This window comes from Bradysia coprophila, unplaced genomic scaffold, assembly GCF_014529535.1.
Source record: "Bradysia coprophila strain Holo2 unplaced genomic scaffold, BU_Bcop_v1 contig_232, whole genome shotgun sequence".
Lineage (NCBI taxonomy): Eukaryota > Metazoa > Arthropoda > Insecta > Diptera > Sciaridae > Bradysia > Bradysia coprophila.
This window is the reverse complement of record NW_023503493.1, coordinates 14,975,010-14,999,531: the sequence shown is the minus strand read 5'-3', so window position 1 is coordinate 14,999,531 and position 24,522 is coordinate 14,975,010. Positions and strand designations below refer to the sequence as shown.

The window sequence follows — 24,522 nt, the reverse complement described above, 5'->3', positions numbered from 1 at the left end:
TAAATATGAGTTTACTTCGTAATGCATCTACAGTCAGTATTTTCATGCCATAAAAAATAAAAGGCAAAACAAATGAGCAACGGTTAGCACGGGGTCCATAATATAATTCCAAAGTATGATCTTCATGGCCGTTTGAAATGCAATCCACGTCAAGAAATGTCATCAACGTTAAAAAAATCTCATACAAATGAATGAATGAACGAAACATTTAACGAAACTTAAGTGAGGTTATGTCTTGAACATGATCTGTAGTATAGTGGCACCTTTTTGGTTCTAGGATTACTATTACTTACAAAACCCAACTTTGCATCCCGAATCCTCTTTCATTGTTGATGCCATTTTTATGAATTAGTACAGCCTAAATGAAAGAGGAAGGTGGAAAGTTAATTTTTGGAACTGATGATACTGATTAATGGAACACTAGGTAACACATTTATAAACACAGTAGATATGTTGATGCCAACTAGGGGCCGTTCATAAATTACGTAACGCTAGAGGGGGGAGGGGGGGGGGTATGAGTCAAGCGTTACGGTTCTAACAAAATTGGGTCAAACTTGACCCTTTTAGCGTTACAGACCCGGGGGGGGGGTCTGAAAAATGTTGATTTTTGCGTTACGTAATTTATGAACGGCCCCCTACCGCATTGACTGATTGTCGCAGCACAACGTTTTTCACAACAAAGGCTTCCGAAGTTTCTGCGGTGCGGAGAAAATAACTCTTTTGTCCTCCGAGTTGTGAAAGAGTTATTTATGACATCGAGTGCGAAGTACTTTATTAGGCTCTAGATGTGTAATTATGACACGAGATTCATACAAAGTTTTACGCCACAGTCTCTCGCTTTTTCATTTTCTACTCGCTATACATGAGAAAGGAGAAATTACTATTTCTTAACATAATTTTTGGATGACCTAGACCTATGTTGACTACCACTACGTTCAAAGATCCAACGGTATACTGAATCTCGATTTGTTTTTCCTACATATTATCAGGCGCTAAATCAAAATGGGAATTGTTTTCAGTGCATCGGCACTAAATATTTTTGTCATTTATTGCAACTTCTACTGTTGCTAAACAAACAGTTAGATTAAGGTAAAGTCATCTTTTTTCACAATGAACACAAAACCTTACCCTCCCATTGAATGATATTTTTTGCAATATTTGATATCTTATAATCCATTCACAAATTTTGAATTTTTCTTTCCGTTTCACAAAGAACATTTGTTCGGTATGCAGTTGTCTCATTGGATTTTTACGATTTTTGCAAAAAAGAAAATGAAAAAAAAAGTTAATTTACACACAATGACCCTCGAACAACGCCTAGGATATATATCCAATATTTACGATCGCATTAAATAAAATCCGTGTGAGTATACCTGACAGGTAAATAGGATTTCCGAGTTAATGCCAATATGCCATATCAATAGATTATTCACCAATAAATTGTACCGAAAAATTGATCTTGTTGGATTAGCTGCAGAATTAGATCCGAAAATGAATTGTTGGCTTTCACTCAAAAAACATTTTCCTTTTTTTTTTTTGTTTCATTGTAATCCTCACCGAAATGCAGTTGTAAGGTAAAAGAGATTTTCGATTAATGTTTAGCTTACTTAAACAACTGTCTTACGCGAGAATCGACTGAAACACAGAGTGAGAGATCAAGCTTTCAGAGATCACAAACATTTCTCATTTTAACCATCTGACCTGTCACATACGGCTATTCATTTGTTATCGATAACGATAAGAAAAATAATGACAAGCTCTGGGTAATTATGGTCCTTTATGCAGTAAAATGCATGTTAAAAAAAAAGAAGTACAAGATTTGAAATCAAAAGTTTAAATACTTTGATCGAAGGAAGTAATAGACAAGATAATAATACTGGTCGTATGCTTGTAACAGGTTTTAAGGTTGGAAATATACACTGTAATCCAAACTGACATTTGCTAACAACCCTTCCACAGAAAATTTATATCAACAGATTTTACAGACAGGTTCGAATGACAGGGAACGCTTACTGAAGGACAACAGACAAAAATCGCAATCTCTCTACCAACAAACACAAACAAAAGTCAATAATGGATATGGAAATCAATCTGACACGCAGGGCCTAATATTGAGAAATATTTCACTTTTCAACAAATTTCACTAAAATGAACGAATTTAGCGATTTTTTAGTGAAATTTAGTGAATATTAGGTCCTATTGCAGATTGTTTTGATTCGACGTATCTCAAGTTAAGTGATCCAATCAGATCAGTCTTAGATCTGCTAAAATTGTAATTGGTCCAATCGGATCAGACACATGTGCGTTCAGCTCATTTCATTCTTTCAAATAAATAATCGAATTAAACAAGCAGAAAAGAAGAATGGATCAATGAGGTGGTCCCCTCGTTAACACATCTTATGTGTAACCGAAATAACAATCCGACAAAAAAAAAATGTTGATGAAGGCAATCAATTACCAATCATTATCTCCCAAAAATAAGATGTGAGAAAAGCTGCTTTCAAATTTCAGAAAAATGTATTTATCTACGAATTTATGAACAATAACCACCTCGGTTATACCTATACATTGTGGTATATCTGTTAGCGATACCGGCATCTACATCATAATTATGTAAATTTCACCGAACGGATCTACGATTATTATTACTTTTGGTAGCACGGTAAGTCGGATCGGATAAAATAATATGTCGAATAAAAGCCGAATTAATGAAAATATTTTCATTCAAATTGAATTTCATTGTCTAAAACAAATGTACAAACATTTTTCTAAATAAAAAGTAATCATCCGATACAATAAATATAAAATCAAGACCATCTGGCGCCATAATTTTAAAAATATATCCAAAAAAAAGAAGACGAAGAAAAAATGAATTCGAAGAAGAAAAAAAAATTTCTTATGCAGATTCGCTGACAGATAAATAATTTGCAGCCATTTGTTTATCGCGCTCGCGATATACAATATACCACTGTGTATTACATAGGTTTTATTCTATTTGTTTTCAGTGATTGCCCGATTCAGAATATTCTGTTGCAAGGAACTGCATCGAATTGTTTCGATAAGTATTCTAACCATCAGTTTCACAGACATCCAACTGTTATAAATGCATTCGTTTAGGTATTTATATCGTAGTCTCGCTTCTTCTTTTATTGTTGATTAAGGGGGCGGAAGAGAATGATATTTTTCATGCTTTCCGGGCCGAAAATGAGGGCCATTTTTAAAATTTTCTCGGGTTTTCTGCCCGCCCGTTGCATGAAAATTCACATGTGTACCTGTTTGGGACGGTTGATTTAAGCCATTTTCGCTTGTAGACCTCACTCAACGCACTTCAAGCAAAAGTGCTATTAATGACAGCTGCCAAGTAGAGTACTTTTTGTATGAAATTTTATCCCCACTCTTTTTACAGTGCAAAATTTTGTATGGAACACTGTCAAGTTTCAGTACCCCATTTAAAGTACCACTTTTGCTTGAAGTGCGTTGCCTCACTTCGTTCGGCCTACAATCCGCGAATTTGCATAAGATCAATCGTCCAAAACAGGTACACAGGTGACTATTTCAGGCATCGGAATCGAGAGTGGGAATTTTTCATAAATTTTCTCGCATTTCCAACGTCTTACTTGAAGTAGCCATAACAAGGTAAAAAAGGCTAAAAAGTCGAGCTTAAGTGGGAATTTTGTTATCGGAGGCGATGCGGAGGTAAATAAACACTCGAAAAAGTAGATTTTCATCCCGGATTTTGTAATGGTATGTTGTGTACAAGTGTTAGGGTGTCATTAGAAAGGTAATTTCATGTGATTCCGGGGCAAATTGAGACACTGAGATATGTACAGTTGAAATTTTTAACCGAAAAATGACTCAAAACTTGCACTTTTCTTACAGAAATTTCTCGAGGCACACGAAACGTATATAGTTGAGTGAAGTGTCATTAGAAAGTTAATTTTATGTTGTCTCAGGGCAAATAGGGTCTTACGGAAGTTTGGTAGCATCTACGATGAACTATGAGCACTAAAACATTTCAATTTCTTATATTTCATCGTAAACGCTTCCAAGCCCCCATAAGACCCTATTTGCGCTGAAACAACATAAAATTACCTTTCTAATGGCATCACACACAACCTTGCACGGTTCGTGTAACTGGAGAAATTTCTGTAGGAAAAATCGGTTTTTGGTCACCTCACACTAGCCACACAAGCTTCGAAGAGTTTTTTGAAAAATGATTTTGACATCTAGGATGTGTACCTGTCTCAGTACCCATAAAAATTCCACTGGAAAATGCGTCCGATTTCGGTCGGCTGTTTTTCAAAAGAATCCCTCATGAAATAAATAGTCGCCTGAAGAACACCTGATCGTGATCGACCTATCAAATAAAATGTATCAAAAGCCTGGGACCTTCATGAGAAGCAAATCGCTTCAAGCATTCCACAGACGTTGCCGTTTGGCTGATTGGTTGTCGAAATTTCATTTAATTGTAGTGTTTACGTCTCGAAAGAGCGAACCTCGTTTATTTCGCTTGTCGGAGCGACATTTTCTATTTGTAGTGGAAACTGATTGAGGCTATCCAATCCATTTTGTTTACTTTGCAACAATGTAGTCACAGTATTCTCCCCAAATTCATAGATTCATTTATGCATAACATTCATGTGAAATGAACCAAACGGAATGCCATCATAATAAATCGGACAAAAACGACAAATTTATTTATTTATGAAGAACATTTTGCTTTTTCCATCTATCAATTTTCTGCCATTTTCGTTTTTTGTCCAGCACATTCAATTGCTTTGTACACTCCATTTGTCATAACGAATTTCCATAATTCACTGGCCCGGTATAATGTTATGTTAAGTTCCATTATCGTATCAATTGCTGAAAATTTCAGTTTTACGAATAGTTCTATGGACAACATAAATACGTAAGAGCTAAGATTAATATTAATATGCATACAATTAGGTGAGCTTGTCTTTTCCATTTGATTTCCACAAAAAAAATCAATCAAAATATCTGTAACAGTTAACCAAATAGTTTTTCCTAACTATTTGAAGCAAAACGAATTTTCTCCTTCTTTGAAGTACTAGATTTACTTCAGTTATTGAACCAAAATAGCAACTTCTTTATTGAGCTACGAGCCGTCTGTGCGGATATTAATTAAGCCAGATGCGTTTAAAACACGAATATGAATGTTAACTGAATTCGCAAATTGACTCTTAAATAAGATAACTTGATACAACACAACACAAAGAAGTACTATAGTAACAACACAAAGACATAGAGTAGAGGTAGAGCTATCTCTCCATCATAATTGGTAATTCCTCGAGGATAATTTACTTTTCAAAAGTGTAATTCCAGATTTTAGGATTAAAGAATCATATTTAATTCAGGGCATCAGGTATACATTCAACGCGGATATATAGGCATTTAAGCAGACAGGATCCATTTCCGTTTTTTTTTTTCATTTATTTCGTTTTTCGACTTCTTCTTATCCATTCATTTCAATTCCCTTTTCATGAACAATTGAGGTTTTTTCGATTTAAATGCAAATTTTTTTTCTTTGGTACAACTTGTAATGTGTACAAAATGGCAAACGGCGATATATACCAGAACGTATGAATGGTTACTGGTGAACCACCGTAAAAATATAGATAGGAAATAAAAAATAATAAAAACGATAGAGAGAGAGAGAGAAGAGATTTTCTTTTGTTGGCTCAAGATTTCGTTCTCGTTTGGCTTAAAAGTGATTAATGCAAAAAGGATTAGATTTTCATCCTTTTTTCATGGAAATGAAGAATATTTTATGAGCAAACGGAATATCGCACACACGGAGTTATAAATGCTGCAACCTTCATAAAAATTAATTTGCGAACATTTTGGTGTAAATAATTCATTTGTCTGTTGTACAAAATGTTACACATTTGTAGTAAATTGTTACATTTGTGTTGAGAGTGGAGCACTTGGCCCCCGATGGTATATCTCCCTCTGGAAAATGGTTTTAAAGGTCGTCATGAAAATAATACCAACAAAATAAAACACAAATTAATGGAGCTGATGGTAAGAAATAAGGAGCGTGTGTGAATCGAAGAGTCGAATACAAACACAGCAAAATCCATTGTTCCGCTGCGTAATTTTAGATCGATCTGAGAAATAGGTAGGGTCAATAATCACACGATTCATTTTCGTCAATTAATTTTTTGTTAGATCGAATGGTCTGCAAATTTGGTGAGTCAGTAAGAAATTATTTTCAGAAAATTTCCCATTGCGGAGAATTGAAAAGTCTGTAAGAAAACTTGTAATCTCAGGATAAGTAGAATCAGGAGCATTGGACCAAGGATGGAGTATTGGAGTTGCTAGCAACGGTAAGAATTTTAGATTTTCTTTTTTACGATTTGGTGTCGAAAAAAGAAGTTTTCGTAACTATTGTTGAAACATTGCGACTTGAAAGCATTTTAGCATGCGCTAGGAAAATAACTATTCCATTCAGCTCGAATGACAATATTCCTTTACACAACTAGTGATTAGTAGATGAAAAGTAGAGTTTTAATGTGACAGAGTAACAATTGAGCAGAGTGTTTACTGTTTACTGGTTATAGTAAGAGTTTTCCCAGTCTCGATTATCTGAAGTTTCCAGCAGTGACACCTCAATTTGTTTTGTAAGATATCAGGATCGTCTACGTCTAATCATTTGTTAACGACAGTAACGACAAAAACAAGCGATGATCTAATCTACTGATAACATAGTCGTATATAGTAGAATGTATGTTAAATGAAGTAATAGATTTTATATCAAACCATCTGGTCGATATTTTGAACAACTGAAGTAGTTGATTTGATGGTTAATGTCGCGATTTTAGCTTACCGTTTCTAAATGATTTTACTTGTATGGTTGGTCGATAAGTCGTGAATATTTCTCTGCCATTGAACAAAAACCTAATTTCGTTCATCATTTAAATGAGAAAAGAATTCACCATCGCCTCAAATATTTATTGGACTGAAATGATGGAAAAACGTTTCAACAACAAAACAAAAATTATTTCACATTAGCGTTGGGCATGCACAATGCAAATAAAATGAACAAACAAAATTCAAATAAAAAAAAAACTTCTTATGAATGAATGAGTAGGATCCCTAATTCACTAAGCTGACGATAGTGATATTATACGTTTATACGTATATGTAAGGTACATCGCTACTGCACCACCTATACACACAATCCATATTATATCCCATTCAAAAAATAAACACAAAAATAAACAAAAATCAACAGTGCAACATTTAACAACACAGAAATCAACATTTTTCTTTACTCATTTTTTTGATGTACCATAAAAGGAGACGCACACACAACAAATTAAATTTTGTTAAAAAGTCATCTTCTGAAAAGGATATCTCTCTTCTTCAGACTGTAAATAGATGAACTTCGTGCAGCATATATACATCCAGAGAGACGTATTACAATACACTTCTCTTTTGAATACTGAAACCGGATGTTCGGTGTCCTTTATGTGCTTGATTTTCGGTTCTAATCATTCCATCGTGTTGTGTTTATTATTTTGTGAAATAATTTTTTTTTGCCTGTTTTCTCTCGCTCGTTTTTATAAAAAGGTAACCCAAACAATAATAAAATGAAAATTGGATATTGTTTTGGCCAATGATTGATTGATTGATTGATCGGTTGATGTGTGACCGTAAAACAGCTTAAAGGACGAATCAAATTGATGGAATTTTCGTTTTGAAATTTTATTTCAATTGATCGGTGCTAGAAATACAGGAAATATTATGATGATGTCCTTTCAATGGGCATTTTGGTAGGCTAGTGATCTGATTACCAAGGGGAGAAAATAGGAAATTCCAACAAGAGCAAAAGTTTAGACCAGAGCGAAGCGAGGACCGCAATTTGCTCGAGTTGAACTTTTCTATTTCTCCCTGAGGTCACCACATAACTTTTCATCAGTATGTTATGTGGCCAGAATAACCGTTTTTATCCACGAAACAAAGACATCAACTTGTTTCACTCATTAGATAGATAGAGATAGGGTCAACAAAAAAGCGATGAGAAAATGAAGTTATTCACGCCGCACGGACGAAAATGCTCATAGAATCCATGTGAAAATTATTCAAAAGACGAACACAATAGAACACAAATTAAATTTCAAAATAGTGCAAATAGTACGTTTAATACACACTATTCGTACATACCATATTATGAGAGGAAATTCACTGGAAAATCATCTCACACACGGTGGCCACTGACAAAAAATTTCATCTTTCTTATGCTCAAAACAAACGAGGCATTGAAAACGTGTTTTGGTCCTATTTTTCATGACGAAATTTTCGAAACTGTCAAATGAAGTTAGAACTTTTTCTATTCTAAATCGCGATTGCTGCATCTGTCAATGAAAACTAGGACCAAAACACGTTTTCAATGCCTCGTTTGTTTTCAGCATTATCATTTTGTTCTATCACTGTGTATAGTGTTATGATGAAAGAGAAAGAAATATTTTGACAAGTATCCCAAGGCAAGTAACGGCTCTCTCACGGAGTACTTTTTGTTGAGTGGAATGGACACTTAAGATGTTGAAAGAGAAGCAAACTGGTCTTCGGAGCCTTATCGCTCTGATCATAACAGTTTATAATCGGGGAGACAGAACTTTGAATGCGGGCAGTCAAAGACTGTTTCCTGGACATGTCCTGCTTATTGATAAAACCGCCTTCTGCTTTCTTTGATCGTAAACGGAGACAAAACGGAATGAAAACCTTTTTTGTAAACGGAGACTGCTTCGTGCTTTAGAGAGTGTTAAGTTTAACTGATCTGTGCTGTTAAAATGTCATGAATGAAAAAAAAGTCGACCTCTTCTCTCACCTGATCCACATTTCATAAACCAGACGATGCATCGTCGATGCAATTAATTTCTGGATCCATCACAATTGATGATGATGAAAAACAATCTCTCTCAAACAGCTCTCATGGATGGTTAACATGACAAAGTTTTAGACTCAGATTGGGTTGACAGTGTAGATTCACACATTGACATAAAAATGATGACGCATCAATACCATTTGATTACACCAACTGGATAACAAATCAAAGGGAAGCCATTCGCTCTGAAACATTTTTCATTTAGTGATCGTCTCTTGAACTGTTCAGGCGCAATAAAAAAATTCAACCCACAATCAACCAGTTATAACTCGTGCTACAGATCTTCGTACATTCAATTTCAGTCCGTTACCTTCACTGAACTATATAGACAAGGTAAGCTTTTTCGGAACGCGCTGAACCAATACTCTTCCTAGCAACCAATCTACAATTATTAAGGTGGTAGATACGTTTATGAATCACTGCTACTTTGTTCGCTCGTGTTGTTGTTGTTGGTTTTAAGTCATATTAAAAATCAGCGTTTCTCAAACTTATTTTCCCCCCTACATCGATTTTTTGAGAGAGTTTGGATGCTAGAGAGAGTATTGGCTGAACGTTATTTTCGTTGAAATCAACAACAAAAAAGGCAGACAGTGAAAAAGCGTGGGAAATTTTTCGTTTTTTTTTTGGTGACCTTTTTTTTGAAAAATCTACATGCTTCCACTCCGCTTCGTAGCCTTTTCTGTGCCTTGATGTAAATTTATATTCCGAAAATTTTCCGCCTTTCAGAATGTCTACAATTCGTTTAAAATCATCCGATGGTGTAATTTTTGACACCGACCCGAAGGCTATGAAGTGTTCACACCTCATCACACAGATGCTCGTAGATTGTGGCATTGAACCGGGAAGCGAAACGGTAAAACCATTTTTTGCAGATTTCAAATTGTCTATCTTTCTGTAAGTAAACGGGAAAACCATTTTTTTTGCGGATTTAGTGCGTACCGTTGCCGAATGTGAAAGCATTCACTTTGGGGAAATTTATAGAATGGGCCAATCATCACAAAGACGATGTACCACCGAAAGACCCCAATGACAAAAACTATGACGATTTAGAGGAATGGGACGAAAATTTCTTGAAAGTTGACCAGGCCTCGTTGATTGAACTAATTATGGCAGCGAATTACTTAGATGTAAGGGACCTGTTCGAGATGGCATGCAAGACAACCGCTGACCTAATCGCGGGCAAAAATACCGAAGAGATTCGCGAAACGTTCCACATTAAGAACGATTTTACTCGTTCCAACGAGAAAGGAATGGGTAAGGAGATAGTATTTGCCAACGAAAAAAGTGATAATAGTTGACGTGTGCAACGGTATCGTTTCAGTAACAATAGCTTTGCAAACTATGCCAATATTTTGTCGTAAGTTTAGTGTAAACCAGTCCTGTCTTTTCTCGCCTATAATTTGAACAGCGCCTTTGTATTGTAATTTTAGCTTTAATTCAATGTTCACCATTTTTTGTGCTAAATAAATCATTTCAGAACCAAAATTGAGTTCGAATTTGAGTGCTGCAGAAATAGGAAAAATTTTACATTTGTCTCGCATCTCCTTCCACCAAACTAATTCGTCCGTATCACGGTAAATACACGTCGTTCTACGAAACTGTATTGTCTACTCAGAGCAGCACATAACAGAATGCACTATTGTGCTATGAAAGGGAATTTACAGTTGTGTCGTGTGGTATGCAAAGAATATTGATGAACGTAATGCTGTGTGTTCTGGGCATAAGAATCAGTCACATGCAGTAGGTTCTGTTTTGTGATATTCTGTTTCTTGTTGCTTGTCCATTTTGCTACATTACACAATACGAAAAACATTTGTTCTGCGACTTTTAGATTTGGCACGACAGGTCACACGAAAAAGCTTTTGTAAAAGTAAATTGCATCCGAAACATCTCAACTTTCCGTAATCCTTGAATCGAAATGAAGGGGAAGGGAAGTAGTGCAAGAAACACTACAACTAGCATTCCATAGTTAACGAATACGAATTGATCTAGAAAAAAGCTTGAAAAATCCACATGAGTTTCCCAGGCTATATCTGGCTCATGAACATGAATCATCAGAAGTCAATCGGAAGTACTTCAATGTAGCTTTTGAATGGCAATTCATTAATGGAAAACGGATTGGAAATGATCAGGCTTCAAAGTTCGTGAATTTTCTGGAACACTTTTCGGGGGATCCCGACGCCATTCCGACTACTCAAAAAAAAATTCTTCCATGGAATATCCGTAATGAGCCAGAACAGAAATTTTTCTGGAAGATGTTGTATTTTCGGAGATATTCGTCTTTTAAGGTTTTTTCGACTAGAAAAACAATTTTCCAGTTTCTTGAAAAAAATTTGTTCCGCAACTTTTCATCCCAAACAACATGGAACAAAGAGAAACACAAGTACCTGCACTAGTTACCATATTTTGAAATCGAAAATTGTTGGAAAATGTTTTGTGATGGCACCTCGTCGAAATACATTTTACTCACGTCCCAGAAAACGAGTTACTGTTTCATTACTATGAGAGTTAAAACTCATTTCCCCAATCTCATATTGAGGTAATTATTTGGAAAATGTCGTTGTTCCCCTATTCACATTTCGCTCGGTAGTATCAATACAATTTCATCGTATTCTACATCCATTTTCCAACTGGAATCGGGTGCATACCAATGTTGTCATGTTGTACCGTACATTTTATTGTTTCCACTTTTCTTACACTGTTAAACAAGTTTCATTTATATAGCGACATCTAGCGTCAATTTTCTACAGCTCTATACGAATCACTGGAGCTTTTCTTTATAGGAAAAATATTTTGTTGTAAAGCCCGTCCCACTGTTCAGTTTATCCTGTCTGCAAACCATTATACCGCTCTTCGTAGTTCATCTCGTCCATCAAGTTTCTAACGGTTCGCATTTCATTCAAGAGAATACCAATATCCAACTTCGAAATCTGTAATTTCAGTCGATTCGACTCGATTAAATTCTTCGTTGGTAATTGAACACTTGAGAGCGGATTTACTCACGTTGACTTTGTGACTTTGTTTCGTCGGTATTCCGTCGACAATTTCATTGGCAATATCGAATGTTAACTGCGCGCAGTCGATGACATCATTCGGTATCGTACACGATATGGATTCCAATTCGTTTACTGAAACGAAAATTTGTTGTTTCTGAAGGATTGCTACAATAAGACTCTTAATTGTTGAAGTGTTTCCTTCAAGGTCTCGTGTAATGGAGGTCTAATCAAAGAATGTACCTAGCAGGTTCTTCAAAAGCGGTCGATTTACGTGTTCATTATTTATGTCAAAGTAAAATGAAAATGAGTGCGTTTGAATCCGTTTAAAAAATGGTTTCGTCCTACGCGAGGTCCACATTAGACTATACCTGGTAGTTATATTCATTGGTTTAATGCAGATGAAACGTACCTTTTATAATGAATATAAATTACCAGGTTTGGTCTAATGTCACAGCGGAGGACGTAACGATTTTCAAACGCACTCATTTTCATATTACTTTGACGTATATAATGATCAATGAAAGTCTAGAACAGGTATAGTCGATCGGCGAATTCTTAAACGCACTCACATTTTATGTCAAAATAATATGAAAATGAGTGTGTTTAAGTACGAAAATCAAATTTTTATGTCCTCCGGGCGGACAATAGACCATATATGTTTTACACTTTCATTGATAATGATTACGTTCAATATAAATCGACCGATTTTGAAGAATCGGCCATACCTGGTATGTGCATTCTTTGCGCCTTTACATAGAATGTGGCGACAATGGTTTTTTGTGTAAAAAATTTGAACAAAGATTTCAACATAGAACGTATTGTCATCTGTTGAACGTGAAAATCGCGAATTGTATATTAAATGAACCCACCTTTCAGACTTGTGTCGATGAGATGTTGTTTCAGTGCCTGATAATGATCGCTCATGACTCGACACACAGCAGATGAGTGTTCCTTGGGCAGACCCAATTGCTGTAATTCTTCATTGAATGTAGCATCGTCAGTGTTGAAACGAATTGCATTAACAATGAGAAATCGAATGCAGGCGAATGACGATTTGATTGACGTTAGATCCGGTTTATTTGCAGCGAATGTTTCTCGTAGTTTTTCATCCTGAAATGTTCAGTGATATTAGAGAAAGAGTGAATTGGTGTGATGGACACGGGTTGCGTTACCGGAATAAATTCGCCCAATAAACTCTTTGCAACCATTTGGGTTAGGATTTTCAATTTTACAGAGCTTAGAACTGATAAACTTGAGTAAATTTCAGCTAGTACCCAGTCCGGGCAATCACCATCTCCGCAAAAGCGAAATTTCTGAAATAAAGAAAGTGAATAATAAAGATGACAAAGAAGATTCAGCCGAAAATTGGTCGACTGTCCTGTCGATGGTACAAAATGCAGCAAACGAAATTGTTTCCATTCTACAATGATTATACTGATCGAAACAAAGTCTCGTCTGTTTTATGTATAAGTGATTCTCTTTACGTTTCTTTAGTTGACAACATGTGAAACATATAACGTAGAACGTAAATCACGTACAGTCGGCGACATTCGAATAAGTGATGCATTTCGTATCAGCTGTTTTTCAGCTGATCCACTCGTATAAACAATTTTTTTACAGCTGAAAAACTGCTGAAATGCTTTACTTATTTGAGTTATAACTCAATAGCGCAGTATGTAAGTTGAGACTTCACATTAAATTATTGAATTGCCAGTTGTGGGCTCGAAACTCAACCGCAACACAAATAATTCGTTTCATCAGGTTTGTCCACAATAATGATATCTGATTGAACCGATTATTAGGTTACGGCTTGGATTTAGTACCGATAACGTCTCTTTGATTTACATGTAATTGTTCGTTGGTAATGTCATTCAATCAGTTAGGCGAAATACCCGTTGATGATGTGTGTTGTCTCTTTAAGTCACCGACTGTAAAAATTTCCATCTGGTTCCCACTAAATCTTCTCCCCGCTGGGAAGTAGTTACTTTAATGTCAACTGAGCACTGAAGACATCCTTTGTTTGACCCATCGTGCTTTTCCTCAGTCATTACTCCAATTACTCGACTGTCATTCTTACACCTAAGACTCCCACATCTGCACAATTGCATGCTTTCCATTCATGCAGCAGCTAGTATACCGTCAACGATACATTCTCTTGTTCCCACCAATTTGTGTCTATTATCACAGTCCCAACGAAACTAAATTGGTATCTATTGAGAACTTCTCACCCATGTATGCGGTGTACTTAGTTAACCCTCTTCGACAGCACAATACATGTCACCAGAGCATAATATTTGGGAATTAATTCTCTAAATTCCCAAAATTCTCAAAAATTCCCAAAAATTCCCTAAATTCCCAAAAATTCCCTAAATTCCCTAAAATTACCAAAAATTCTCAAAAAACACAACAAATATTTCAGAACATATTGAATATAATATATTCAGTAAATTGAGCTTAAGCGGCATATCGCCAAAACTGGAGGTGATGGTGATAGGGGAACAAGTGGTCTCCGATTTTAAGGAGTGATAGATTCATCTTCAATTCTAGAGAATCGTATCTTTCATTTTTTTCGAACATTTTTTTAAATTTTCGGTTAAAGTGTTCAAAGTAGAGCCGGGCGCCGGTCAATATTTTGTGGCGGCGGCTGTACGTCATTTTTAAATTTTCGGCGGCGGCTGAAATCGGCTCAGCCGATTTCCCGAAATTCGGCGGCGGCGTACGCCAAAAAATTTATCGGCGGCGGCGGCGCATTCGGCGCAGGAACGGCGCCCGTTTTAAAATTCTTTGTATTAAAAAATCGTTAAAAAATCGTTAACCGTTCTTTATGAGGAATAGGAAACGACATATTTGGTTAGTTGTGTTCATGTGTTGTAACGGTTGATATCATCATCATCTGTAAAATTATTTTAAAAAAATTGCAAGTGCTCGACCAAAAAAATAATTATAAAATAAATCGACAAATTAAATACCACAGCACCACCCTTGACCATCAACATTGTCAACATTTTAGTACAGTGGACTATGACAGAACTGTCGAATTTATCCCCTCTTATGCTCTTATCAGAAATTATTTGCAGTTATCAGTACATTTTGCAACGCGGAGCAAAAAGTCCAGAATGAAATTTTGACGAGAATCGACGAGCTCGATGAAGCACTTCTCAATGATTTGTTCGGGGGCACTGACGACGATGAAGGCTTTTCCGCAGAAGAGCGATTACCTTTGGCATTGGTATCGCTGTTAAATGATGAATCAGATCCCGTTCGGACTATCGAGAAGGGAAGATACATCAGTGTTAAAAGTCATTCGGAAACCCGTTGGCATAGCATCCTAATCATGTGCGAAAGCCTCGGCACACTGCGCGCTGCGGTCAATAGAGTTATACCTACTCTGAAAAAACCGATAACAATTAACACCGAAGAATGGGACTTGGTAATGAATCTTATTCGTTTCCTTAAAGTATTCAAAGAAGCCGTTGAGTCCTTCTCTTACGAAAAGAAACCCACTCTGTCGAGCGCATTAATTTTCCGTATGGAAATCGAATCAGTGTTGACTGTTGACACCAAGCGACGACGACCATTTCATCATCACCGAGCTGAAAGAGAAAATGTTAAGCCGACTGGATTTCAGATTCCCGATTACAGACGAAATTTTGATTGGAGCCCTACTCGATCTGAGACTGCAACACCTTCCAAGACTCCAGTCAGAGTTGGAGAAGAGAAATGTAACCAAATACGAGTTTCTCAAAAGTGAAATCAAAAAAGTTTTGCCGGAGCCAAAACCCACAACAGAAGATTCAAGCATTTCCGAACAGTCTGAACCGTCGTCCTTGGTTGCCGGTCAACCAAAATCATCCACGACTGCGTTAAACTCACGGAAGAATTCCAAAGCTAACGCAAAGAAAAAACAACCATCAATTTTGTCAACTCTCATAAAAAAACACTCACAAAAATCAAATCCTACTCCAACAAACGAGGACCCGAAAGTGGATGAAGAAATACACAAGTATTTCTTAACGGTCATACCGGATGACAAAATAGACGACTTTAATATTTTGTCATTTTGGAAGGACAACAAAAGTAGCCTGCCTCTGTTAGGCGAATTAGTTAAGAAATATCTGTGCATACCATTGACAAGTACGTCGAGTTAACGAGCATTCTCGTACGCGGGGATTCTCATAAGCGCAAAGCGCAGTAGCCTATCACCATACGTCGTCGAGAAAACATTATTTATCCACGACAATTATGAATTAGTTAAGAAGACGCTTTTTGCTAACATTGAAAATAACTACATCAATTGAGCAAGTTTCTTTGTTGTCGATCGTTTGTTTGTACTCAGTATTAACTATGAAATATAATAAAATTGACAGCAATAAACTAAAATCAATTCTATTCCAAATTCCAACTAATTTTGTATCAGAACTCAGAGCTACTTTGATTGCGCCGAAAAATGATGAAAAAAACAAACCGGCGGCGGCGGCGGCGTAGTGAGTTTGATGACACCGGCGGCGGCGCGAATCGGCTAGCCGATTGCAATGCTTCGGCGGCGGCGAGGTCGTTTTTAGCTCTTTTTTTCGGCGGCGAACGGCGCGGCTGGCGCCGGCGCCCGGCTCTAGTTCAAAGGTGAAAGCATGTCAGAGGGTACCGAAAACCTTTTTGCGGCTATAACTCAAAAATAATTATTTTAAGTGCAGTCTACACTCCGACCTTCTATGAAAAACATTTTCGATGATAACTTCTTATTAGAATATTTTTTGAAAAAATTGGTTTCATCGTTTGCCACAACATATAAAGTTTCGATAGCCACCAGAATAAACCGCGAGCGTTTTTATTAAAAGTTTAGTTTTGTAATAAAAACTTTTTATATTTTTTTATAGAATTTAATTAAAAAAATCACTGCCATGATGAACTCACGTACGGAAACTCTAAAGAATCGAAATGTGATATTAGGTATTTGTCAGCTGATAGGAATATTTTGTTTGTTCCTGATCTTTTACGAGCATTTAATTATAAAAATGCAAAGAAAAGAAATTTTTTGGTAATTTTAGGGAATTTTTGGGAATTAATTTCCAAAATTCCCTAAATTCCCAAAAATTCCCTAAATTTCCAAAAATTCCCTAAATTCCCAAAAATTCTCAAAAACGATTCCCAAATATTAGGCTCTGCATGTCACAACTTGTAGACATATTAACTAGTAGGAGTGGAGTAACCATTACCAATACTTTAGGATTTCTTCTGGTGCTAATTATATCTCCGCCTAAAGTTAGACTCAGATATTTGTACACAGAATGGTTTGCGTCATTCTTCTGTGTAGAGTACAATATAGCATTCCATGACTGCTGATTCAACTTATAAAAGTCGGAGTTCACGCAATCGACAACTTCTTTACTATTCAAACATTCAATAAAGTGTGCAAGTAGAACATTAAGAAAAAAAAAACAATTCTGTCCGGAAACCCGACAATTCATCTCTAACCTACTACCCTTTCTCGAAGTATTACATTCTACGTGATTCACTCACAGACAAAATTGTGTGGAATGAACAAATCTCGGGATACAGCTAGACGCAACATTACATCGAATCACTGTCCCCGATATTTTGTCGCACCCTTTTAATAAATAATAAATTCGTTTATTGCGCGAAAAATCATAAAATTAACAGTATAGAAAATCATTAGTTAATGTGTGCCCGTATTATACAAACCCAATTGCACATACATATAACACGCATTCTATATCGCCGTTTTTACAAGCAATTATATTTTATTCGATTGTCTACACTTTATGGAAGGCGTTAAAAAGACTCATCGCATTCTCATCCCTTTTATTAAGTATTTTTGCACAAACTTAGTCGCACGCTTAAATCACTTTTATTCGCTAAAATAAATGTCCCAAATGTAGTTTTCCATCCATTCATTTCAAAAATAAAACAACACACAAAAATTGTAGGAGTTTATTATCGCTGGGATCGAGTCGTTCTGATGCCTGCGTACTGGCCATCATCGTATATTATGCATATATACCAAATTCGAACGAATTTTCTGCGATATAAAAGCAACAGTTTGTTTGGGGATTCCTCACATTTCGATAAGTTGATTTCAGCGGACAGGACTTGACCGAATTGATTTTTGTTTTCGTTTGTAACAGAACGTGATTTTTCCTATCTGCTCATTGATGTGTACACCATAAACATTATCGTTGTGGTACAATACTGGACGGATAAAAATTTGTTTAACGGTTCAATTTTTTTTTTCTGTGTGTGCTCCGGCCCGAATGTTGGATTAATCAGTGCTATTGACTGAAGAGGATTTTATTGATGTGATTTAGTGGAATTCGTGTGACATAATATCGAACATTAAACGAAATAATTAGGAACTGCGTGTGTGTATATGGTAAATTTATGGATGAAAACGAATAAAGAAAAAAAAAAACGAAGAATCAGAATATGTCCAGATCGTGTTTAAGATGAAAATGAAATTTTTATTTTCGACCTAAACGAAGTTTAATTAACGTCGATTGGTTTCTTCTTTGTTATAGTTCGAGGAATACGTTCAAAAATGACACTCTTCAACCTAACAGTTTTAACGCGATGTATCTTCCAATTTTAGATATTCAAATTTTCCTCTCAACACTAGAAATCTTACTCGCACTTACGCCGTATAGCTCTCCGTTTAGTTTTTAAAATGGAAAGTTGTAGGAGCTTCCTTTGTTTCATCGCAAAAAGCTTAAGCAATAAATTTACGAAATAAAAATTTCTGTTGTCTTGCGGCTAGAAAACAACTCATTACGGTCTTGCTCAAGATCAATTTTTATAATTTTCTAACCGCAAGACAACAAAGTATCGTACCACCTATACTCTTTTTCTGGGAATTTTTTTGTTTCGACGTGTGGGATGTACTTCTCGCCCTCGGCTCGAAATACAGCCTTACCTCACTTCAACCAAAAATGTCCTGGCAAGACAGTATGTACTATTTATTAGCCAACAATGTTGAAGATGACTTCACTAATATAGTAATCTATCACAAGCTTTTGTTTTCCCTAGAGTCGAAAGTGATCTATTACACCTAGAGAAACAAGAGGGTTTAAGCTTCAAAAACATATAAAATTCCGAACAAAATTCGGGATAAAAAAAATGAAAAGTTACGTTTTCGAGTGCTTTGCCTCGGATCAACAAACTTCACACGAAAACTCCACTTTCCAATTTTTTTATCCCTCGTTGTGTAACTATTTATCGAAAAATTATGTGAAATTTGATCGTGCAAAAACTTTGTGGGACCACTCTGTCCTACAACGCATAAAAAACGAAGTGGAAAAGAGAGAATTTCATACGTTCATAGAAGGGTTTGCAATAGGTCTCTTAAATGGGCATTGATACAACTTTTCAGTGGACTGGGATTCCTCGTAAACTATCGGTCTGAGTAAGCAGACATCATTAAGTTTCGTGAAGTTTTCCCTCATGCTTATGGCAAAAGTGCAGATGCAGAGGTCCAACTCTCGAATTAGATATTTTTTCAAATCGTCGATGGCTTTGAAGGCTTTTGTTCGTAGCAATTATTTAATAAGGTCAGAGACTCGCTGTTCTGCAGGGAGAATAGAGGGAAGACAGAAGTCGAATTACAGCGTCAATTGTGACCGACCAATCCGACCATCAATATTTGTAATTTTTCATAAATATTTCAGTCAAGCTTTCAATACGACATAGTATCGGGTTACGATAAAAATGTCAAAATATTTAGAGCGAATCAAGAACTACATTGATAAGATGTAATTGGAACTCATCGTTCCAATAATGATATCGTTCGAAGCGGTTCGAAGAGAATCAAATAATTTGTTTTTAGAAAGGTAGGGTCAGGTTTTCAGATCCGTAATGTTATCAGAGTGACGTACATTCAAAACATTTGGTTGTATTATTCGGTAGCTTAAATGGTATGAAACTTTAATAGAGTGGCGGTAGTTATGATGAACGTCCTCTATGTACTAGTAGATTTAATTGAGATCGTTACCATTTGAGTCATAAGCTTACTAGAGCTTAATGTATACTTGTTGATCATTTTCCATTTTTTCGGACTATTTTTGGGATAAGGTTTTGCCATATTTTCTCAGATTTTGCTAGATTTCCCTATCATTTTTGGATAAACTTAGAAAAACATTGGAAAAGGATATAGTCCCTGCAGTGAAGTGAAGGCTAGCTAAATTAAGAGGCATCAGTACCTAGCCAAAATTGTAGCCTACATTTAAGTGTCTCGTATTTCATTTTCATGATATGTTTTCATCAGAACCCTTCTTAAAAAATGTACGACCGCAATAATGACCGCAAATGTGTTAGCTTTAAATAAACATTAGTTGTGATTTTGATTGTAGTCGTTCGACCAGCTCATTTTCGTAAATTGCTCAGTTTTCTCAGAGCTGTTCCAACTGCTACAACTATATCTATTTTGTGTTGTCTCAAATCGCTCAAAATTTGTTTGGTTGATTTTATTGCCAACAAAACAAAGATATTTCGTTCCCGCTCATCAACAACCAAAAATCTCTTTTCTGTTGAAAGCTAACACATTCGTCGTGGTCGTTATTGCGGTCGTATATTTTTCAAAAAGGGTTCGGATGAAAAAAAATGAAATCCGAGACACACAAATGTGAGCAAAAATTCTTAAACGAAATGAGAACCGTTCAAGAATAAAAAAAATCGAATCTTCAAGTAATAATCCATTTTTGCCCAACATTAAAAGCTCAAAAATCCTGTCTTCCTTCGGTGTATTGAAAACAGGACCTAGGTTTTTGCATTTCTTTTTTAAATGGTTAATCTTTGAAAATGAAGTAATTCACCAGGGAAAAAGTGAAAAAGCTGCACGAAACGGTCGATCTGTTGCATCAATATAAACAAAGTTTCCTATTCAACACATAGCTTAAAGTAGTCTTTATGTAATAGATCTCGACTAGACCTTTCCAATGATCCTCAATTTGTTCAAAAAACCTTATCACTTTTTGGCCTACACATTCTAAAAATAAATTTTTAACCGTGAAGGCACATGATGACACTTTTTCGGCCAAATAGAGAAAAATGTAGATGATGCTGTCTTCTGCATTTTTCTCCATTTAGTAATGTGACATCATGGCTTCATGCTTAAAAATCGATTCTAAGAATGTGTAGGCCTAAAATTTGCATTTAAGTGGTAAGGTTCACAAATTTCAGATCATTTTCTAAAAAACATGCAGCGCTGCAGTACAACTAAAAAGATCAAGAGCGATTTTTTTGAAAGTGGACCAGGCTCCGTCGGAACTATTTTTCTGCGACGGTTTGTTCATATACCCAGATAGTCCTTGCCCCAATAGTCCAAAGCCGCAGTCGTTTAATTTTCTTGTTTGCGTCTTGGCTGGTGGTGAAGTTGCAAAGGTTGAAAAAGGGTGTTTTTTATACGTGATTTACCGCCGCTACAGACGATGGACACACATGTGTAGCGTCTCGTTGGATAGGTACTGTCCAGGAGACCCGGGGCAAAGATATCAAATGTGTACTCAAGCACTATTCAAAAATAACAAAAAGTATGTATCAGTCAAAGGCCGGAAATTTTGTTGAGTTTTAGGAGGTGATATTTTGTACCTGTTGACTGTTGTTGTTCAGATCAGCGGTTGCCCTGATAGAGGCTTAGCATAGCTTCACTACGATACCCCTCACACTATAGTAGCGACAGGTTAATGATTTTTCTTTCGAGTATAGGGTCGAAAGTCACTTTGCTTTGCACAAAAAAAAATCATAAACCTGCAGTTTTGCATTGTAGCAAAAAAATAGCTCCGATGGAGCCTGGTCCACTTTCAAAAAAATCCCTCCAAATTTTATCACATTTCCTAGAAATCGTCAAGGCCTTTCCAAGAAGCTATCCTACGTCAAAATCGATAAAGATTTCGATATTTTGGAAAGCGTGGTCATCACGCAACCTACTTAAGGTCAAATTTCATCCCGTTACCTAGATTTAATCGAGTACTACGAAATGTGATAAAATTTGATGCAATTTGGACTCGAATTTGGACTACTCGCTCTGTAGAAATGGTAGATTGTAGTCGAGAAGAGTAACAGTATCAAAGCCATTTTTAGCGCTACTAGACAAAGACTACAAGCTATGTATTGTCAACTGGAAACTTTATTAATTTGAAAGCACATCGTTCGTTTCCCGCAGCTCCCGTTTGTGAGCTAGAAATACCGTCCCAGTTACTGATTGAGTGCCTCTTTCTTCCCTCGTATATGTCTAAAACCTAAAAATCAAACACAACCAAAAACCACTTCATCACTACTTGACATGCTTTACGCCGTTTACGGTACTGATAATGATGTATAAAACACTGCAAACGTAACGAGAGTGTGGTTAATGTGATGAATGAATGGAATGTGTAGGCGAAAAAAAAAAATTTAACTTGGCGGCACAGGTGCCACCTCTTCGAAAAGAAACTGGAAAACGTGTCCGAAGAAAATCTAAATTTGAACAAACAAGTGAAAAATTACAATCTTCTGAGCAACATTTCACCAGATGCACTGACTACTTCCGCATATATATTTAGATTATTCTTAGATGGCACGTGCCATCTAAATCATATACATCAAAATATCCCTTCACTGCAATCAGCATTCTCCCATGTAATTTACGACAGAAACCATAAAGTCAGATGAAGCGGCGTTGATATAATATGCACAAATCATTGACTGGACCCAGAAACATATCCTTTCTTTATGCTCCTACACGTTCTGCTATAATTGAAACTTTAAACTGGAAACGACATATTTTCCGTCTCTTGCAGGTACACACATACATAACATGATTTTCGCGCACATTTTTCTGCCAGCAATTCTGTTTGCAATATGTAAAGCTCAACCGCAATCGTTCACACCAAACAATGACCGACCGTCGATGGACGAATACAGACATCTAGTACTCAATTCAGTAGCACAAATGAAAGATTCCTGCCGTGTGTACGATTACCTACTGGATGTTGATAAAAAATGGACTGACGACGATGGGAAACTAGAAGGTAGTAGACATGCGACGAGGGTCCTGGGCAGGTATTCTTGAACTATTCTTTTCATTTTCTATTTTCAGTTGCTCCGTATGGCGCCACGGAGACAATACGAAGCAATCGAGACTTCTACATTCACACATTGCTGCGCATCTTAAGGGAAAATGCCAACGACGACGACCAGAACGAAGAACCGAGCGTAATATTCAGCGTAATGTTGACGAAATTTCTGTTAACCGATTCGAAGCTGGACTCTCAACTGACTTCCATGCTGCAAGCAAAATGTTGTCGAGACAGTGACGACGACGCCCTGAACTGTTTGGAAAAACGCGAGCCTCGGACTATAAAAAAAGTGAAATTCCATTCGTGGGGCGGAAAGCGAGACGGCAACAATGGCATTGATAATGTGCCGAAAATCGTTTTACGAACACCGTTCCGGCCGTGGGGCGGCAAACGAGATCATCCCGATGGTGGCAGGCGAAGCGACGAATGGACAAATGTAAGCCAATGAATGTGAATTTTGTGATTTGTTTTGTTTCTTGGGCATAAATTGGAATGTAAATTTATCAATAAACTTGTACTGGAAAAAGACAGTGGTGCTGAGGCGTTTGAAATTATTTACTCTCGGGGCTTCTTAGAATTAACGAAAGAAATTGAAAAATCGAAACCATCCTTGCGCATCCTCCAGAAAGTCCAGACAAAATTCATAAAAACGTCAAGAAGATCCTGGGGAATATCTGAGGTGCCGATCTAATCGAAAAACTCAACTTGGAAGTTGAGTCATTTCCGGTTCTGGTGCCAAATAACCAATTTTATATGAGACGACTGTTCCCAAACATCATCTTTGCATCCGAGCTGTTTAATCGAATTCTAGAACTAGGCACGTATTGGGGAACCTGCTCTCATGAATCCTTTAATGTCAAGCAGAAACTACGAAATTTTACAACATCGACTCATCAATAGTTCTAAAATCGATCGAAGTAGAGTGGGCGTTAATATGGACACAGTTCAATCCGCGTGTGCAAATTATGTATTTCCTCTCAGTGCCCAACATCGATTTCCCTATGTTTCCCGGTAACAGTCAATTTTCCCGCTGCACAGTGCATTTAAAGAATTTGCTGAACGCAAAACGAGGTTTCTCCATTTCATGCAACAAATTTAAAGAATTTGCTGAACGTCTGTAACATGGTTCACAATAGAATTACCGAATAGATGTGAAAATTGCCAACCCGAAGCGAAGCCGCTCAACACAATATGACCATTGCAGCCTGGATGACTGAGTAATATGTTTCAGAGATGAAAAAGCAGAAAACGTTACTTTTTAGCCTTAGGCAGAGCCGGAAAGTTACTTTAGTTAGAAGTAACAGCTTCCCGTATCCCGTTTCACTGTATCCACATTTCCGCAGAGACAATCAAAGTAGAACAATTGTAGACTTACCATATTTTCCTTTCTGATTCCGTTAAATTTTTAATAAAATCCAATTTGCACTCAATTCACAAACAAAATACCAAAACGCAAAAACAATAACAAATGCATAGCTGTGACAGCTATTAGCTGTCATGTAGTTCATCAGTAGCCGTGTTATTACTAAGCCACGCACAGATTATGAAAAGTTGG

At 36.6% G+C, this 24,522-nt stretch overlaps 3 protein-coding genes across 4 annotated transcripts; 2 read left to right on the top strand and 1 right to left on the bottom strand.

Annotated features, from left to right (window-relative positions):
- The first annotated feature begins 9,085 nt into the window (after positions 1–9,085).
- On the top strand, positions 9,086–10,389 carry LOC119076910 (S-phase kinase-associated protein 1-like). Its single transcript, XM_037183928.1, has 3 exons — positions 9,086–9,241; positions 9,635–9,761; positions 9,841–10,389. Exons 2-3 carry the CDS (start codon positions 9,636–9,638, stop codon positions 10,204–10,206), a joined length of 492 nt encoding a protein of 163 aa, XP_037039823.1. The 5' UTR covers positions 9,086–9,241; position 9,635; the 3' UTR covers positions 10,207–10,389.
- A 1,175-nt stretch (positions 10,390–11,564) lies between these two features.
- On the bottom strand, positions 11,565–24,447 carry LOC119076909 (COMM domain-containing protein 4). Its single transcript, XM_037183927.1, has 5 exons — positions 24,343–24,447; positions 13,077–13,217; positions 12,774–13,014; positions 11,912–12,036; positions 11,565–11,838 (listed from the first exon to the last, which is right to left on the bottom strand). Exons 1-5 carry the CDS (start codon positions 24,343–24,345, stop codon positions 11,731–11,733), a joined length of 618 nt encoding a protein of 205 aa, XP_037039822.1. The 5' UTR covers positions 24,346–24,447; the 3' UTR covers positions 11,565–11,730.
- On the top strand, positions 17,969–23,497 carry LOC119076908. 2 transcript variants are annotated; one of them, XM_037183926.1, is made up of 3 exons: positions 17,969–18,281; positions 22,689–22,919; positions 22,988–23,497. In XM_037183926.1, exons 2-3 carry the CDS (start codon positions 22,706–22,708, stop codon positions 23,413–23,415), a joined length of 642 nt encoding a protein of 213 aa, XP_037039821.1. In that variant the 5' UTR covers positions 17,969–18,281; positions 22,689–22,705; the 3' UTR covers positions 23,416–23,497. The 2 variants fall into 2 exon arrangements, with proteins under 2 accessions (XP_037039821.1, XP_037039820.1); XM_037183925.1 differs by having other exon boundaries at positions 17,969–18,292.
- Positions 24,448–24,522: the final 75 nt, after the last annotated feature.

What these genes read in the sequence shown, in the direction of transcription:
- LOC119076910 (XM_037183928.1), top strand. Translation starts at nt 9,636, where the DNA reads ATGTCTACAATTCGTTTAAAATCATCCGATGGTGTAATTTTTGACACC. An exon ending in TTGAACCGGGAAGCGAAACG is followed by an intron (nt 9,762 to 9,840) that starts GTAAAACCATTT and finishes TTGCGGATTTAG; the next exon opens with TGCGTACCGTTGCCGAATGT.
- LOC119076908 (XM_037183926.1), top strand. Translation starts at nt 22,706, where the DNA reads ATGATTTTCGCGCACATTTTTCTGCCAGCAATTCTGTTTGCAATATGT. An exon ending in CGACGATGGGAAACTAGAAG is followed by an intron (nt 22,920 to 22,987) that starts GTAGTAGACATG and finishes TTCTATTTTCAG; the next exon opens with TTGCTCCGTATGGCGCCACG.
- LOC119076909 (XM_037183927.1), bottom strand. An exon ending in TATTGGGCGAATTTATTCCG is followed by an intron (nt 13,015 to 13,076) that starts GTAACGCAACCC and finishes TGAACATTTCAG; the next exon opens with GATGAAAAACTACGAGAAAC. An exon ending in AACAAAGTCACAAAGTCAAC is followed by an intron (nt 11,839 to 11,911) that starts GTGAGTAAATCC and finishes CTGAAATTACAG; the next exon opens with ATTTCGAAGTTGGATATTGG.